General features: G+C 35.4%; 1 protein-coding gene across 7 annotated transcripts in view; it reads right to left on the minus strand.

Annotated features, from left to right (window-relative positions):
* The window catches only part of CTNNA3 (catenin alpha 3), a 416,441-nt gene that overhangs the window by 109,363 nt on the left and 293,487 nt on the right, over positions 1–13,591 (minus strand). The window contains exon 12 of one of the 7 annotated variants that reach the window (XM_048946511.1): positions 12,987–13,122. The exons of the other annotated variants lie outside the window; for them this stretch is intronic. Coding sequence (XP_048802468.1) covers positions 13,097–13,122 — 26 coding nt within the window. The 3' untranslated portion in view covers positions 12,987–13,096. Of the gene's footprint in view, positions 1–12,986; positions 13,123–13,591 lie in introns of those variants that run through there. 7 annotated transcript variants of the gene reach the window in all.

Genomic DNA, 13,591 nt, shown 5'->3' on the forward strand with positions numbered 1-13,591 from the left:
GCCAGAAAAATTGTTAGAATGCACATAAATACAAAAGGAGCATGACATACTAGCATTTCCAAGTTACCCATGCATAATGTGAGCATTTTAAAATGAATAAAAACTTGACCGGAGGGAGCAGAACTAGGAAATAGCTTCTTAAAAGCTGATAGAAGCAAGCAGTTGGTTCACACAACTGAAAACGAAAGTGCAGATTAATTCAGAAGGGTGCCAAGCAAACAATGTTGTTTATATTTGAAAAGTTATACAACTTCTTTTCTAGAAGAGATTACAATGCTTCTGCTTTGCCGAACATCAGCTTTTCCAGTAGCAACAGTAAAGTTGTATTTCTGATCAACAAATCAGTTTTTGATAAATATATAGCAATGGGGGAAAAAAAATGATCATCAGCAGGAAGGACAACAGATGAAGAAAAATAAAAACAAACAGGCATTAAAATAAGAAAAACAGGCCATAAAACCAAAGGGTAACAGACCTGAGGAGGAATGCTGATCAACCTAGAGAACATTAGCAGGAGCATCATGGGTTACAGAAAGAATGAGTATGTACTGTGCTACAATTCCAGTTTGTATCAGCAAAGGGCATATTCTATTTTTAGGGGAAGGACAAAGTAATATAAACATAAAATAAAACTTACAGTATAAAGGATAAAATACAAAATCAGAATATGTTTGCAGATTTAAAGCTTAAACACTTGAAAGTTTCTGTATTGGTTTTGTTATTGAATTTCCCTTTCTACTTAAACCTAAGAACTGTTGTCTCTCAGAGACTTCTGTACATTAGAAAGACAGGATGGGAAGGTATCAGTCATATCATATCTTCAGAAGCACCACTATGAAACTTCTCTTGCATTAAACCATAAAACATAATTCAGAATACATAAATTTATTGTAAACTCAGATTATTACTATTTTGTATTATTAGCACTGAATTGCATTTTACTTTACAAAATAAATTGCTAAATTATGATAGCAAACAGACAAAACACACCAACAGGTAATCCTGAATTACGAACTGTATCAGACGTGTATCTTGGGATTCTGTCTCTAACAAAATCACAAACTTGTTCAGTTTATGAAACTGCTGCATCACAGAATGCTTCTGTGAATATGGAACTCTCCAAACCCATTCAGAAACATCTCCCCATTCTTTAAGATCAGTACAAAAAGAAAAGTTTAGTTGTAGTAACTTTGTCAGCCCTGCTTGTTCTGTTTGTGCATATTCTTAACGACTCTGTTTTGTCTCTTGAAGAAAAGATGGGAAACAGTACATATACAGGCTGCAAGGCCTAAACAATAAAATTGGATGTACAAACTAATAAGTGATACTTAAACCCAAACAAAAAGATCCCTATCTTTTACCAACTGCTGCCATAAGAAAATAGCAAAGAAACTTCAAACAAAAAAATAAAATTCAGTTCAGGGCATTCCTATTCTTCTTGTATTTGCATAAAAACAAAGCTGTTTCTTTTAATTCCCACCACTTTCCTACACACAGACATCCAGAGAAAACACTACGACCTCATCTGCAATTTTATTTAACAAATTTTCTTGGCACTTGGACTTCTTCTGAAAGTTTTAATACAGTATCTATATTCTAGTCATTGTTCAAATGAGATCACCGGTCACCACCTAATGTTGCAAGTCCTTGCCAACTCCAATGAAGGAATTTAAAACAAATAAGAGTTAGAAAAATTACTCAGAAAAAGGGGGAAAAAATGTATTCTCTTCTCTGACTGTATTCACTAAATATATTCTACCTGCTAAAATTAAAACTACATGATATTTTTTGACATTATTTGTTGCTAATCTAGCTGTCAACATTCATTCTGCCTCAGACCAAGAGTCATACTGAGAAACATGCTGCACAAGTCCAATTTACTCATGCATTAAAAAAATGCATGAGTACATCCAAAACCCTCACAGCTGAAATCTCAAATGTAAATAAAGGTAAATTGTTACATACAACTTCAAAAAAAAAAAAAAAGAAAAGGGAGAAGGAAGATCTAGGTAGTTTCCTGAGGCACCCACCTCAGTTCCTGGGAAAACAAAGTAAAAAAGCCTCATGGAAGGCATTTCCAGGCCAGTGAAGGACAGAAGATGATTAGGAACAAACAGTATTGACTTATGAAGGGCAATCTAAGCATGACTGGACTGACTAAACTCAGTGATGGAACATGAAGATGAATGTGGGCAGACGAAAGAGTAGATGGCTCCCCTTAAAGTTAATGAAAGTTCTTCAGGATCTGTCATTATATGCATGAGTCACTGCAGATGACCTTTGAAGGGAGAGAGTAATAATTTTACACCGAGTCCTTTTACTTTGTACATTTTCAGACACTTCATCAGGTAGTATGACACATTATCTTCATTTTTGTTCAGAGGAAATACTAACTTAAATTTGCTTTTCTTTTTCCAGATTTTACCTTAGGGTGAGCAAAACATTGATTGAGTTGGCAGCCTCTCATTGAAGTTTGCTTTCATTCACATATGCATAAAATGATTCCAAATCACTAGCTTATAAACTCTGGAAAACTAAAAACAAAACAAACAAACAAAATCAAACAAAGAAACTAAAAAGCAAAAAACCCAGAAGAAAATCCTTGAAAATAAAAATATTTCTTAAAGACTGTGCCTATTAATTAAAGAGCTGGCATACTAAGCGATCAGCTTGATTGACTAAAGAAGGTTTCATATTACCAAAAACTTCTCACTCTGTACGAGTGAGAATCTTACAACAACATTAATGCTTTCCAGAGTTTTCTTTCTTTACATCTTTCATTTTAACATCATCTCAGTAAGATGCGGATGGTTTAAGATGCTAACAGCTTATATTTCAGTTTTTATTCTCACTTTCTGGGCACAAAATTCAGCCTACAGAGAAATTCCTGGATGGTTAGTTTCCCACTCAGCATCCTGATTTATTCCAGAATATCCTGGAAATAAAGGAAGAACTGTCAAAATCTCAGCACATTAGCTTCTGCCTTCCTACAGCTTTCCATGAATCAGGCTCCAGGGTCTCTGAAGCCAAGAAGTACATTGCAAAAGCATACAGCCTGTATGCACAGGGAAAAACAAAAAATCAATAAAGAAAAGACATATAAAAAGTAGATAAAAAGCACAGACATCAGGATAGGCAAGAAATAAAGAGAGCTAAAAAAAAACCCAACAAAACGTAAGCATTCACAGCTGGGTAGGGGTCATTTCTTTAACCACACAGTCCTCTTTTCCCTAGGTCTACAAGATCAAGGAAACTTCTCTGAAGAAACATGCAGTGCTGAAATGAACTCAATGTAACTCTTCCCCCACATCATCATTTGGCCTTCTCATCTTAAATACACCTTTCATAGGTCATCTGAGTGAAAAGATATATTCAAGGGGCAATTCACCTCATCTTTTTTTATAAATTTGTTCAGTTGAAATAGGTCTCAGAAGTGCTCTTCTCCCTCCTTTAGCTATAAAAGTGGCTGAAAATACTTAGATCAATTTTGATTCTAAAACTTAAAGGAAATGTTTCATACTCCAATTATTCATGACAATACAGGGGGAAAGAGAACATTTTTCATGTGTTAGTACGCTATAATATGATGCTGATTTTCTAGGACAAGACAGAAAAATGAATTGAAAACTGTAGCAGGACATGAAAGCAGAAGGAGTAAGGTAGTAAAAGAAATCTAGCACTCAAGCAAGTAAACAGCCTCTTTTATTCAGACTATTAACCTGGGTAACTATATTAATAATCTATCTCTCTTAAAATGGTTTGTTTTCACCAAAATAACTACAATGAACATTCAATAAAAATTAACTAAAGCTGTAATTTCCCTTCCCAAGAAAACATCATCAAAAACCCCAGCTTCTCAAAGAGCAACAGAATAAACTCCTTCAATCTGACTTCTAAATCGTGGCAAGTCCTGAAAACACTGCCATATATATATATAAGGCCATCTCATCTATATTAGGTAGCACTGAAATGTAACACCTTTTCCTTTCTTTTTGTCTCAGTCACATCGAAGGACTTTTCTGCTAATGTTATGATACTCACAACACAATTCTTACGGTACATTTCTATTTCTTATATCTGATCACAAATATGGTGACTGATAAATATCCCCCATTTCCTCCTCTATAGCAAGTAGCACTTTGACTTATACTGCAGAACTAACTACCCCAAATAGCACCAGCTACATTTATACCTGACACAACATTCTCCAGCAGATCCTGAGAAAAAATTACTAAATAAGCATACATGCCTCATCTCCTATGCTAATTAGAAATTCTAGTCAGGAAAGTACGTTGGCATTAATAGATTAACTGACTCTGGTCTTTCCCATCTTTACTGAGATGTAAGGCTAATGAATGGCATAATAGCTGAAATGAAACAGGAGAAGATCAGAAAAAGAGAAAAAAAACTACTAACAAAACTGTGAAAATAATGAGGTCCACAAGAACAACGAACAGATGCTCAGAAAGGCCATGAAATCTCTGCCCTTATGCCCCAGCTATAAGTAGGAGGTTGAACTAGACCCTCATATTCCATCCATCCTGAATCACTTTCTGATAATGCGATACAGAGAAAATACAGGAGGAACTTTCACCCAAAAAGGGCAAGGGCTAAACATGACATATCTGGGCTCTATAAATTTCTGAAACAGAGCTATCAGTATCATCAAGTTCTTTTTACAGATTTGGTCATAAAATTCATCAGAACACTTGCTACCACCTGTCAGCTTATTTTTTTTTTCTTCTCAGTTATCTTAAACATAATAACTACTTTTCACACATTTTTTTAAATACTGCGTAATGAGGAATAACTCGCCTTCAAAGATCAGCTTTTACTTTAATTAATATGTATCATTCCTTGGACGAAATACAACAATCATTTTCTTTATCTTCATTCTGGGTCTCGTCTCTTAAATGGCAGTGAACATCCAAAACATTTATTACTTTCTTCATAACATTCCCTCCTCAAAAAATGTACAACAGCTTCCCTTTTTGCTATCATTACATTCCTCAGGCTAAAATTCAAGGAGGCTTCTTTTTCCATCAAATGGGCTACAAAAGGGGAAGGGAAAATTGAGACTTCTCCACATCTGCTTTTTCTTTGGTGGGGTGAAGTGAGGGCCAGTACGTGGTTTGTTGTTTTCCCCACCATTTATTCTTACTAGTTTTTCAGCAGTCGGTAACAACAGTCTGGGTAAGAGTTCTTAAATACAAGAGAGGATTCTCCTTCAGTAAAAGAGAATGTCACACAATACAATCCCCACAAGCCTTTGCTCAGTCTTTTGTAACCTATTTGCGCCTTCTGAAGACAGAGCTGCTTAGAAAGTTGATGAATTAAAGCAGATAGAAACTACCAAGAAAAAAAAAATATTTTTAATGCTAGAAAAGAGGAAATTCAATTTTCCTTACCACTTGTTTTGCCAAAAGAGAAGAGCTGAAGTCTGCAGTTTTATTCCCTTAGCTGAAATATGACTTGGCCCTAAACAGGGCATAAATAAACCTGTTTTCTGCCCTTCTATGGCTAGGAAATAGAACATTTATTGTTTTCTTTCTAAATTCCACATCCAAAATCCAAATATAGCTAAAATATTATATAACTTCATGAAAAACTCTCTTAAAACAAGCAAGCTTTTAATAAATCAAAGAATCCTTAAGTCTAAAAAGTGCCCAAAGCAATGTTTTCTGAATATTAGCTTATGTGAAAGATTTAATTTGTGCCAAGAATTACAGTTTTTCATTCAGCTCCATTCTTACAGATACTGTCTTTTGAACAGTCAACTAGCTAGATCACAGATGAACAGTTCAAAGCAGAGATGTTACAAATCAATGCACAGCCAATACCCTAGTTAATAATTTCAGTGCAAATGCCACAGATAAACAATTGGTAATCTTTTTAGTTTGGAGCAAGTAGCTTTAAAGGAAATCTGCATTTATTAAGGAATACTCAAAGTTACTCTTTGAATCAACTGGAGGATTTGGTCAATTTATCACCACCAGAAAGAATAAATTTCCCTTGTGGGGAAAAAAAAAAATCTAATGTGAAAATGTAGCACTCATTTTGTTTTGCCAGGAGACTTTGGTACTGCCTGCTTTACAATGTGTGTAACATAGCAGACTATGTTATGCTAAATGGCAACTATTTCAGGTATGCCAATAAAATATTTTTACTTTAATGGCAACCTGTCACTTTTTGATAATGATTCAGGTGAAAACAACAATAATCTCCTGTAACAGCTTTTTTTCTGCTGTACTGAACATTAGGCAAACATGTATTAATTTGTTTTACATAATAGCCAACACACATAATAAATTTTAACAGAGGTAAAATAATTAAATGGCGAGGTATGAACTGGGGTACAAAAGTCCTAAATGTCCCTGCAGAAATAAGTAACTCTCAGCTTTCACAAATTTGTACTTTTTTTCCTGATGGCAGCATTAATGCATATTCATTTTCTGACTGTAGCCTTGTCCATTAGTTACTAACTTTCCAAGTACCAAACCTGCAAAAAAAGAAAAGCTAGCTTGTCACTAAATCAGCTAGTTCCCTGAAATATAAGCTTAAGGAAAATCTACCACACAATTCAATTACTGTAGCACACTTTTCCTTTCTCTAATGGCGTAAGCCACAGGAGTACATACAGGCTCTCTGTGTAAGGCTGTACAGCAAATTAAAGGGTTAAAAAAAAAAAAAAAAAAAAAAGGATAACAAAGTGATACTTGCAAATGGTTTCAAATTGTGAAGCAACAAAACTAACCGACAAAGAGAAATAACACATTTAAAAAGGCTAGTAATTCAGAATTTTAAAGACTGGAACAGGTTAACGCTTTTTGTCTTTCACAGTGTCCAGTAACTGGCAGATCAGAAATACAAGCAAGTACCCAAAGTGTCCTTAGCACCAGATTTGTCACTTCAAAGAAATTCATGAGAAATTTTAAAAGAGTAAGAAAAGTCTTCCTGGCCCATCAACTTATTCTACTTATTCTATAAAACCTCTTCTGTCATACAATCTAAGCATATCATCAAAAACAAATTCAATTTTTAGTAATCAACAGTATGAAGAGGCTTTCTGATATTTCATGTGAACGTTCGCATAAAATGAAAATCAATTCAATGGTAATGCCTTATGTATTTTATCAAATTCCCCACCACCATCATTTATCAACACACCTGTGAACATGGCTCAGAGAACTGGTTGATCAATATACAACAGAAAAATCTATCAGGTATCAGTTTACTGGTGGCCACATGAAATATAATAACCAAAAGAAATCTGCAATAGAGATCTACTTTTGCCTCTTTGCTCTTCCTTCCTTCTTTTCCTTGAATCATATCCCTCTAGCTAAATTATTCTGAATAGCAAATCACAGGTTAATATATTACCTTCCGTAAATGAAGTTTAAATTGTATTGAGATATTTATGCCATGTAATACTGAGTGTTTACATTTTTCAGTGCAACTTTTATGAATCCTGACCTGGCCATTTCTTTTCTAATTACTAGCATTTCTTAGGGACACTAACATCCCACCGCATCCAGTATATAACCGTGATACCTGTTCTCGATGGTGCTCTTTAGGGTTTCTCATTTTGTTATTTTTCTTTTATTTTCTTTCCTTTTCAGGGTAGGGGAGCATGATGTACAATATATAAAAAAAAGAGAACTGGACGAAAAAAATATTTTACATCTGGAAAAGGCCGTATTTTGGAAGCACATACACAAAGAGATCATGAAGGCTGTTGCTCAAAGATGTGCACACAGTGCCATCTGTGTAAAATGCACCCTGAGAAAGTGTTACTATGTGCACGCGTGCATTAAAAATTTATCCTGGCATTCCAACTATTCAAGAGCACAATTTCTACACTTACAGTAAGACAGCAGTCAGAAATAAGGCCAAGAAAACTGTAAAACAAATTTGTCTGTTACTGTATTGTGATTTTAGAGAAAATGCAGAAATGTCAGCGCACTGAGGAGGAGCAGTCTTTGTGTCTCACTACTGCAGTCTTGTTCCAAAGTAATGTAATCAGTAGCTCAATACATTACACACAAAAGAGGGCCATGTTGTTTGTTGTTTCTCCCTAGTTTTCATTTTGTGATTTCTGTTAAAAAAAAAAAAAAAATCCTTTTCTTGTTGATTTTGTTTGGTTTGGTTTTTTTTGTGCGTGGGGGGGTTTTGTTCATTTGTTTTTTGGAAGGGAAACGGGTTGGTTTTTTTCTGTCTGTTCTTACGATATCATGTGTCACTGTCTGGGACTAAATTAAAAACCATCTTTTACACTCACTAACAACAAAAGTTTGGACGCGCAAGTCAGACTTCATGCAATCTACAAATTCAACAGGGGATTTCTGTCTGTTTTGCACTCAGGATTGTTTTGTTTTTTCCCATGACATGCTAAGGTTTCCCAGCTTTAAGAAAAATAAAAGCATGTCTTATCCAGTTGCTGGACATTCTAAAGAGCATGCTCCCCCTCCAGTCAACAAAGAAAAACTCATTAGTATCTTACTGCTTGTTATTAAAGGGAGCCTTAGCGGAGAGCATCCTATTCAGCAATACATTTTTAATTAGTTTGTGCACTTCTGTATGTGTTTTGTAAAGTTTCTTTTTGAAAAACAACAAAAAAGAAATAGCCAGAGGTTTGATATGCTACACACTAGCCTAGCTAACTTTCAGTAGCAAAGGTGCAGCTCATAAGTTTCAGAACTATAACACTACTATGACCTGAGATCTACTATCTCTTAGATAAAAGATTTTTTATTATGTCCTGGAAACAAGAAAGTCTGGTATTGTGAATCACTGTAGCACCATCACTTCAAATTCATAGATCCCATTTAAAAAAAAAAAAAAAAAAAAAAAAAGCATCTTCCTTCAAAACTGCATAGAAACATTAAAAGCTACTGTCACAGTTCCAACTCAAAAGGTGTTAGTAACCAACTTGTTAGGAAATAAGCATACAAAAAATTAATCTCACACTGTATCAGATTCAACCCATCTTACACCATGCTCCAAAGACTGCCTGAAAATCCAAATTCGGACAGATCAAACATGAATTTAATTCCAAATGCATCATACCTCAAAATTCTGGCAGTTGGCAGAGGTTGTGGTAAGAAATTAATCTTGCAGACACCTACTGGTCTCAGCACAAACTCAGTGAAATTCAATAAAATGTGAGCAGGAACTTAGTGTGGAATTTCAGTTTCTAGATTAAATAATTCGAACAACTGAGTCCAATGCAGAACTGCACTATCTTGCCACTTAGTCCTGCCTACTTCCTGGGTAATTTTGCGTATCTTCTCATTTACTCCTGCCCTCTGAAGAGCTACAAGAAGTTCATGACTCAGATGTCCATATAACATTAGCAATAAGTACAGAAAATTTTGAATTAGAAAATGCACATTTCACATGGCAGGCTTCCACAGTGCAACACTTGCCAAAAGAGATTCCTAAAATCAGGATGTGATTCTGCTTGGTGCCTAAGTTATGGAATACTTAAATACGTGATCCCTACTAATGCATAAATTACCTAAAATGGGCCACGTCATTACACTGTTTGCCCTTGAATCTAAGCAATCAGTGTGACAAGAGTAATTTGCATTTATGTTGGAGTACTAGGAACTGTATTCTACTTTTGGGACAAGGAAATGCATGAGAGCTGCTCCACAAGTAATGCCTCATATTTTATTTAATTGGTCCACAACATCAGTACTGGATGTTGGTGGTACAGCAGAAGAGGATGAACTTTCCCACCAATACTCAGTTACATTTTGTTGCTGTGTGACAGACAGCAACAGAGGAGCAGTCGGACAAAATGGCATCTGACATGGAAATGCATATGAAGCAAAGATGTGGAACTGAATTCCTTCGTGCAGAAAAATACGGCACCCACTGTTTGATGAATATTTATGGAGATCAAACAGTGGATGGAACCACAGTGCACCACCAGTGGGTGGTATGTTTCAGCAGTGATGACACCAATAATGGATCAGCTCAACTGATGCAGTTTTATGATTCTGGCACACGGACTATATTATTCATCATCTGGCAAAAACGCACAGCTAATGGTGGTGACTATGTTGAAAACTGTTTTAAGACTGAGAACTTTCTCTATCAGATAGTGTTACTGTACTCCTTGTATATGCTGTAGTTTCTGTGGAAATAAATAGAAGCATTACTTTTAGAGTGAGCTTTTGTACACCAAAGGGAGGTAGAAAGTAACACTAAACTTTCAATTAAAACAAAATGGATACAATGAGTAGCAACAAGCTACCAGGAACAATATGTTAACCCAAGATTTCTAAGGAAATTTAAGTACAAATAGTTGAACTACAAGTTGTAGTATTAATTTCTATCAATGCTGATAACACCATCTTTTAAAGTGCTTGGTAGGGAGCAGGGGAAGGAGAAATCTTCATATGTCTTGATTGGGCAAACTGGTACTGTGAACAGGGAGCACGTATGCTTTAGCATAGGTAATTCTTATCTCCCTTCAAGCACTTTACAGTCAGGTCAAACAAACTTGAGAGAAATGAAATTGAAACAAATTGCACAATCTACCTTCTGTTTCAGCACTGTTTCTCTGTGTTTCTCTTCACTGTTCATATATCTCTACACAGATTTCTTACAGGCTTACTGTTTCATGGCACAGCATAGTATTTTGCTCGGGCAGATGCCAAGACAACAGCACAAAAATGCCAAGTTGTCACCATGAAAACGTTATATTTAGGCCTAAGTGTCTGAACAGCATTTTAATTTTTTATTTTTATCTCCATTGACATGCTGTCCGTAAATCTATAATTAGTAATTTTTGCAATGCATCGATCTATGAACTTGCAACATAGTACTACAGTGAACCAGAACTTTGAACTGTTGATGGAAAACTAATTATATCATGAGAGATAAGCACGCCAGAAATCTAATTCATTATTCCATTACTCCTGGTCCAAGAATATGTTGTACGTTTTTGCAGTTTGAGCAACTTCAACAGCCTAGCTTGTTATCTTAATGACTACCGAAGTAATTTGAAACATGAGTCTGATCAAGATCAAAAATTCAATGCTAAGGGTACTCACAGGTTGAATCTTGGCATTGCAATTCATTGCATTTTGAGCACTATTAAGCAAGCGGGGTTTTGTTGTTGTTGTTTTGGGGTTTATTTTTGTTTGTTTGTGTTTTTGTTTTTTTTTTTTTAACATAATAGAAGTTGTAACAGGGTCACAGGGTTAAAAGAAAGGTAATAACAAGTTTTGCAACAAACAAAACCACAGACACCTTAGATCACTTAATCTAGAGTCCTGATTGAATGAGAACTTTTCAGAATCCAAGAAATGGGCATTATAAATGTTTGCTTTGCAGACAATAAAAAGAACTCCTCTCTCTCCTCAAAAAAGTAAATTTCTTAAGAAAATTCAGATAGCTTTTTCAGTTTCTTGATACGACAAAAGGTACCATGATTGCAGTTTACACAACAGTTACCAAAACAAGAGTTTCTCCTTCCTACAAAAATAAATAAATAAATAAAAATTAAAAAAAGCCTGTCTATCCACTATGATTCCAATCATATAAACAAAATAGCATATAGGAGGTACTGCACAAAAAATTTCTATGCTTACCCACAAAATGGGCACTAAAACCTGAAGCCAGAATGCACCACTAACTCATCTGGGAAAAGGCCTTTCTACAAAGGCTTGAGTGCTTTCCACATTCTCCAGCAACAGGAATGGTCAGGAACAAGGAGGACTTTCCATGTAAACAAAACCACAGACCTATAATTATACATCTCATTCTTATGAATTAAATTCTGAAACATACAAAAAGACATCTAGCTTAGTTAAGTGGTATCTAAATATTATTACCAGTTGCACAAGTTTTAAAAAGAAATCCTACACACAACATTTAAGTGATGCATACATGTTCCAGCAGTACATTGATGTATGCAGCCTCTGGTGAAAGAAAGTTGATGCCAATCCTGAACATACCCATTAACAGAAACACCTCTGATGGTCCAACACCATAGCTACATAAAGGTATCTGTACCAAGACACAGTTTGCTATAGTTTGAACTAATGACAAACATATTCACATAGTACATTTGCTAAGGCACAAACACACTACATGCTTTCTGTGATATACATTTAAAAAAAAAAAAAAAAAAAAAAAAAAAAAAAAAAACTTGCATTATATGAACAGCTCAGTTTTGGTTTCCTTTAGGTGTAAATAAAAAAAAAAAAAAAAGGAACCATATATAATAGAAAAAAATCTCACCAATGTTGATGAGTATCATCTGCATTCATAAAATACCCATTTGGTTGGTTTTAATCAACGAAAGTAAAAAGGTTTTTATACCAAATAAATAAATAAATCGGCTTTTTCTAGGAAACATATAGAAAGTGTTTCTTGAGAATTCCTTCAAACAGTGTGATGCTGAACAATGTTGAATGCTGATTCAACAGCAGAATAGCCAACAGCAGAGACATGGGAGTATGGTTTTATTAAAAAAATATTAAAAAATTAGCAATGTACTGGCATTGAACAACAACAACAACAAAAAAAAAAGCAAAAATCCACAAATCTTGAATTTATGGAGACCAACTAGTGCATGTCACCACAATGAGGTGGTGGCTAGTGTGTTTTAGCAGTGATAACAGCAAGAGTAAGTCACCTCTGCTGGTGCAGATTTTTACAAGTAAGACATGCAGGCCCTTGCTCGTTGCTGGCCAAAATACAGAGCTAATGGTGGTAACTGTGTTGAAAAATAGCTAGGAATTTAATCAGAATTTTTTCTATCAAATAGTGTCATTGTGCTCTTTGTATCTGTTGTAGTTCCCATGGAAATGAGTAGGAACCATTACTTTTGGAGCAACCTACATAGCTGGAAAAATTAGAATAACAATGACAGAAACATGAAAGAAAGTAATTGTACTGGGAGTTGACAGGGAGGAAGACTGTTAACCAGTGGAATTTCATTTGTCCAACTCACCTTGTAATCTAAGCAAAATGTAATGTTCTTGTTTTAGCAATCTGTAACAGAGTAATTTGTTTGAGCACAGGAGATCCTTCAAACACAACTGGGAAGAGATGCACTCCTGCAGGGAGTCAGGGAAGCTCAGCTTGGCATAGCATCTATAGACACTAGAAGAAAAAGACTACTGTGAAAAGAGAAACCAACTACCCAGCAACGACTGATTTCCTTCACCTCACATGTATTCCAAACAAAACTTCTGAAATCTCATAAATCTCCAAGCAGGACATGTTTATGCAAGTACAGGAAAGCACACCTCTGTCAAATATGAGTTTGACAAATATACTTATTTTATGTGATAAAAATTTAGAAGTAATTTTGAAAGAAAGTTTAGAAGATCACTGAAAAAATTGCAGTCAATGGCTCAATGTCCAAGTGGAAACTGGTAACAAGAGGCGTTTCCTAGAGATTGGTGCTAGGACCAGTGTTAACATCTACGGTCCTGGTAGGCAACACGGACAGTGGGATCAAGTGGACCCTCAGCAAGTTTGCAGACGACACCAAGCTGAGTGGTACAGCTGACACACTAGAAGGAAGGGACGCCATCCAGAGGGACCTGGACAGGCTTGAGAGGTGTGC

This window comes from Lagopus muta, chromosome 5 (assembly GCF_023343835.1).
Source record: "Lagopus muta isolate bLagMut1 chromosome 5, bLagMut1 primary, whole genome shotgun sequence".
In the NCBI taxonomy this organism is placed as follows: domain Eukaryota; kingdom Metazoa; phylum Chordata; class Aves; order Galliformes; family Phasianidae; genus Lagopus; species Lagopus muta.